General features: G+C 44.0%; 1 protein-coding gene across 2 annotated transcripts in view; it reads left to right on the top strand.

Moving 5' to 3' along the window:
• The first annotated feature begins 275 nt into the window (after positions 1–275).
• The window catches only part of DEPDC1B (DEP domain containing 1B), a 62187-nt gene continuing 56462 nt past the window's right edge, over positions 276–6000 (top strand). Inside the window, exons 1-2 of one of the 2 annotated variants that reach the window (XM_074952586.1) lie at positions 276–384; positions 2305–2570. In XM_074952586.1, the coding sequence (XP_074808687.1) occupies positions 337–384; positions 2305–2570 (314 nt within the window). In that variant the 5' untranslated portion in view covers positions 276–336. The remainder of the gene's footprint in view (positions 385–2304; positions 2571–6000) is intronic. The other variant, XM_074952588.1, reaches the window with a different exon arrangement.

Below are 6000 nucleotides of genomic sequence, written 5' to 3'. Positions count from 1 at the left end.
TCTCCTCCCAATGCCCTTTCCCAGTGCCCCCGCCATTACCCTCAATGCCCCTCCCAGTGCCCCCTCCCTCTCTTCCCAATGCCCCCTCCCAGTGCCCCCTCCCCGTACTCCCCCGAGGCTGCACAGTCCTTGTGCTGGGAGCTGGCCGATGTATCGGCCTCTTTGTCCTGCCCCGGCCCCTGCCCCTGCAATCAGGGAGCGATGAGGGGTCACGTGGTCACTTTGCAGTCCAATGAGAGGGCAGCATCGTGGGGGCCCTAATTCAAACTCTTCTTCGGCTCCGCCTTGTCCTGTGTCTTGTCGGGTTTCCGTGGAGACAGCGGGGCCTACCGGGCTATGGAGCCGCGACTGGTGGGCCCCGGGCCCTACCGGGCAACCCGGCTGGTAAGTCCCCGGCCGGATGTTGCAGCATCCGGTCATGCCAGGGCATCGAGCTCGGCACAGCCCCCCCCCCCCCAGTCCTCCTGCCCCGGACCGGTCCCCAGAGCCCCCCGATCCCGCCCCCTCCGAACAGTCCCCGTAGCCCCCCAGCCTCGCCCCTCTGCCCCCGAGCCGTCCCCGGAGGCGAGCCCTCCGACCTCGCGCTCCCCGGCCTCCCTCACCCCCTTGCGGTCCCCGGAACCCCCCTGTCTCGCCCCCCCCAAGCGGTGCCCTGAGCTCCGGGCCTCGACCCCCCTCCCAGCGGTCCGCGGAGCCCCGCTTCTCGCCCCCTCCCCCAGAGGTCTGCAGTGGCAGAGCCCTCCCGAGGGGTGCCCGGAGCCCCCCGCCCCTGTCCTTCGGGCTGGTCCCCGGAGCCCTGTCTCGTTCCCCTCCCCCCGCATCTGCCTCTTTCTCTCTCTAGTCTGCCTCCAGTCGCCCGGCTGCCCTATCCTGACCACCCCCCACCTCCCCAGTGCTGCTATTTGTAGTCTCCTTGGTCTCTCCCTCTACCTGGAGCCTTCTTCCTGCCCTCTGCTATCCCAGCCCCCAAATGGCCTCTCACGACTGTATCCTAGTCCAGTAGCTTCACCTCCTGGCTCTGAGCCCCAAAATACTGACACACACTTGTACACTCGCTCCCTGCTGGGTCTGTTAGACTGTGAGCTGTTACCGGAGAGAAAAGGAAGAGTGACACCAAGAAGGATGTTCAAGGTTTAATAAAAGCAGAAGTGACCTACAGTGAGCTCTTCCTTATGCACAAACTTACACCAGTTTAACTAAGGCTGTGTCAGCACTTAAACTGCTACAGCAACACACCTGCAGGAACACAATTGCGGTGCTGCAGCTATGCTGCTGTAGTGCTTCAGTGTAGACACTCACTACAGTGACCAGAGTCGCTTTAGTAGTTAATCCACCTCCGTGAGAGGCGGTAGCTAGGTTGATGGAAGAGTTCTTCCAACATTGTGGAGTCTATGCTGGGGGTTAGGTCAGTTTAACTGTTACACAGGCATGTGGATTTTTCACACCCCTGTGTGACATAGCTTGGTCAACCTAACTTTTTAGTGTAGACCTGGCCTTACTTAGGGCTAATGTACACTACAGCAATTGAAGGAGCAGAGTCTGTCACTGTAGTAACTCACCTCCCCAGGACATAGTAGCTAGGTTGATAGAAGAATGTCTATTTTGGGGGTTTAGGTGGGCATAGCTGTGGTGCTCAGGACTTTTGATGACCCGAGTGTCATAGCTACATCAACCAAAGTTTTAAGTGTAGACCAGGCCTAAAAATATGTGTGTGTTTTGTTTTAAACTGATTTACTTAAACCGGTGCAAACTCCTCTGCTCCTATTTCAGTTTAAGAGTGGTTTATATTGTTTTTAGTTTAAGCCAGACTGGAATAAGTCACTCTGAAACTGAGTACCTTCATAGGCATTTGCACTGGTTTCACTACATGGGTTTTTAAACTGATTTTAAGTTAAGTTGGTGTAGCTTTCTCATGTAGATGTACTCTAAGGTATAACTTTCAGAATGTATTAAATGAGGAGTTGATAATTTACTCCATGCTCTATTTAACGAATATTCTCTATGTTCAGCAGATTTATTTAACTTGCTGGGGGCATGGCATTGGAGATGTAGCAGTACAGGTATTTTTCATTCTGTCTAGTGGTTTTAGTCCTCAGGCTAACAGCAAAACTTTGGCCACAGTTGTGACATGATTGATAACTCTGGGACCTGAATATTTGCAGTTTTATTTTGTATCCATTAAAACCAATGCCTGCAAAATGCTCTAATTGTATTGGTATTGATTTCACATACAGCATCATTTCACCCATAAAGATTATTTTTAGAGCTCCTGTAATTGTATCTCTCTCCCCCCCTCTTTTCCAGTGGAATCAGACCATTGAACTCTTTCGTGAAGGGATGCCATTACGGAGGCATCGTAGTCTTTTCAAAAACTATGAGTGTTGCTTCAAAGCCTCAGAGGCAGTAGACTGGTTACATAAACTGCTCAGATGTAACCAAAACTTTGGCCCAGAAGTGACTCGTAATCAAACAATTCAGCTGCTTAAAAAATTTCTGAAAAATCATGTTATTGAAGATATCAAAGGAAGATGGGGCAAGGAAGACTTTGAGGACGACAGTCATTTATATAGGTAAATCATTGTATGATGTATCCTGGGTGAATTTAGTTCTTGTGAAAGTAAGGGATTAATGACATTAGTTAGGGGTTTTGCAAACCCACTTACTTTGTGCATCTACTTATCTCTAAGCATGCTCACCCGTTATCTTTTATTACAGTCCTGCTCTTCAGTAGACCCAGAGATACTATGTTGTTCTAATATTAGGAATCAAGTATCAGGGAGTAGCCATGATAGTCTGTATCCACAAAAACAACAAGGAGTTCGGTGGCACCTTAAAGACTAACAAATAAATCTGTTAGTCTTTAAGGTGCCACTGAACTCCTTGTTGTTAATATTGGGAATGTTACTCGAAGCACCCTTGTATCTGAAGTTTTATTTTTTAAGCAACATATATAAACAGTTTCTGGTCACTCCCAAATAATCTGTAGTATACAAACCTGGTTTTTGCTTACTGTGACCAATATTTTTACTAAATAAATCAAAACATACACTAAAGTCCCCAATGGACTAACACTTATGCATGTGATTAATTATACACGCTTGAGTACTTCCCTTGGTGGACTCCTGACTACACTTCCAGGAAGTTTTGGTCCTCGTTTATCATGGGCATCTGGGAAAATCAACTCCAGAGATAACTCCATTGAGTTTCTTCTGGGTCTCTTCCTCCTGTTTTCTTTCTACCTCTTAGCCTTCAGCCCCCTAAATTCCTTACTCTGCTCTGATGTTCAGGAGTTTCTGCAGGGGCCATTTTTTTCAACACCTTAGGGACAGAAGAGACAGGTGTTTTCTGAATCTGAATCCGAATCCTTCTTGCACTGTTAGATATCGCTTAGCATGTGAACAAGACTCCACCATCCCTGTCTATCCTGAACTGCTCTTTGTGTGGCCTCTTTGTTAAGTCCCATAAGTTTTCCCTCTCTCAGTAGTGTTAAATGGAGGGATTCTTTCAGTTAGTGTCATTATGTTTTCCTCCAGCTGCCTAATAGCATACCTGCCATGGTAGTTATTCTGGCTTCATTCCTAAACCATGTACCAAATATTTTGATTTGTCTTTTCTGGATAACTTTAGAGATAGAGGGTTGATGAACTCTGATGATTTTCAGCATTTGTTACAAATTCATTCCATTTATTACCTTGTATTTTTCTAAGGCATTTGCTTTTGAAGGCATTTAGATGTCTGTCTGTACCTTTCACCGGCTTCCAGCTTTCACATTCATGTATTAAGATGGAAATAACATTGGAATTGAAGATTTGTAGGTTGGGGTGTAAATTGTAGATTTTCAATGACCAATTCTTGTTTAAACTGGAAAATGTGGCTGCAAGCTTGCTCATCATGATATTATTTCCTTCTGGACACCCCCCATTGGCTTGCATGTTCCTGCCAAGGTGTGTGAATTAATTCACTTCTTGTATTCCTTTGCCTTCTAAAGTAATGCTTGAGTGGGAGTTTCTGGAGTTCTTATTACACTTGTTTTTTCATAACTGATTAGTAACTTTGCCTTCTTTGCTATGCTGGACAGACTTGCAATCTCTGCTTGCATGTTAGTAGAACTGTGGCTTAGAAGAGCTACGACTGTCCAAACACTGGATAAATCTCAAACAAGACTGGAGGCTATGTATGTTGGGTTAAAAAGAAATTTAGGTCACCAAAAATTAAAAATCAACTGTTCATTGAGACCATCTTAGGAGGATGGGACAATTTTTTAAAAATTCCTGTCACTGGGGCCCTCTTCCTTAGCTACTTGAATTAATAACCAGGGATTTATCCCTAGGAAATATCAAAGTGTCTATTTGTTGTGTGGAAGAGCTGAGATTACTCAATTCAGACAGCTATTCCTTGGTCTTGGTTTGAAATAATACCATGAGATATATAATATACAGATCCCATATTTTCATTGTTTACAAATAAAATATTTTATTGTGAAATTTGGATATAAGATTGCTCTATCTTGACCTTTAACCACATTTGAGGCACTTCAGAGCAAACTGGAAGATCACAAAACATTTAATTTCTAAGACGTATATAATGTTGGTTGAAAAAGATGTTGATCAGAAAATAACCTAGATGAAAAGGTGGGGGAGAGATTTGGACAAATTGATCTAGATGTACAGGTCTCTGTATGGCAAAGGGGATATACATCTTCAATTAGTTTAGCTCACAAATGAAATTTTTATAAATTACTGTGTAGATGGCATTAGACTCCAGTTAAGATGCATCATATTTTTGCTACTAGGGATGCACTCCATTTGAGGGATTGCAGGGACAGGGGAACATACTTGCACATGTGGTGGTTGTGTCTAGAAATTAGATGGTTTGGGGAGGAAATTATTAAAGAGATTAATCTTATAGCAAAATGCCAGCTTCTGAGAGATCCCCTGACCAGTTTACTTAATGCTCCAGTAAGGATCTACATTTTAAACAGAAATGACAAATTTAATTTTTTTCATTGTTAGCAGCAAGACTTTGTATTGAATGTTATTGGAAAAATGTGACTTCTCCTATGGAAGTGTGGTGTAGTAAAATATGGACTGGCCTTATAATGGAGAAATTTTCATGCCCAGTACATACACAAGAGAAGGGCCCCCAAAAGTTATTTAGAAATTTGGTCACCCTTTTTAGCATACTCTGAGAGGGGGGACTCCTCAGCCACCAAGCCAGAATTGCTAGCTAGGTACTTCTGAATATTAACTTGATTCTGATAAACATATTACACCGTACTATACTTATTACTTAATGTTTTATTGTAACTTCACCTTAATAAAGTTTCAAAAAAGGAAGGGAAAATAAAGGGCAACATCATCAGCAAAATCTAGATCTTCTAGCGTACTGCTGTTGAACCGTATGATGGTTGCGTTGTATCCATTTATACTTTTTCTCATAATGAAGTTAATGGCAATACCCAACAGTAGATTTTATTCCTGCTATTTCTTGGTGCAACCAATGCCCAGTAGGAGTCCATCCAACTCTGGACCTCCAGAGGTTGATCACCATCTTGGGAAGAAAAAGTTCTGGATGAAAACACCTTCCAGATTGTGCTCTTTCTTTCTTTTTTTCTTTCTTTCCCCCTCCCTTCCCTCCCTCCCATGGTAATACTATATTATCTGGTCAGCCTGAAGGATACCTACTTTCATGCCTCAATTTATCCCAGGCATTGGCAGTCCTTCCCTTTGACTTAGGGGAATCTTATTTCAGTTTGTTTCCCCACTTCTTCCTACTTTTACTTTTCAGGCTTCCACCAAGATCCTAGTAGCATTGCAAGGGCATATATCTATACCCTTATTTTGACAATATTCTCATCCATGCCTTCTCTGAGTCTCAGGAGATTCACTCTCAGGACAGTGTTCTTCAATATCTTCGTTTCCATGGCTTCCTGATGAATCTGCAAAGCTCTCTCTCCCACCCTGGTAATGCCGCACTGAGGAGCGATGGTATACATTTAAA

Source organism: Natator depressus, chromosome 5 (assembly GCF_965152275.1).
Source record: "Natator depressus isolate rNatDep1 chromosome 5, rNatDep2.hap1, whole genome shotgun sequence".
In the NCBI taxonomy this organism is placed as follows: domain Eukaryota; kingdom Metazoa; phylum Chordata; order Testudines; family Cheloniidae; genus Natator; species Natator depressus.
The sequence above is the reverse complement of the archived record's forward strand: the minus strand, read 5'-3'. Positions and strand labels throughout refer to the sequence as shown.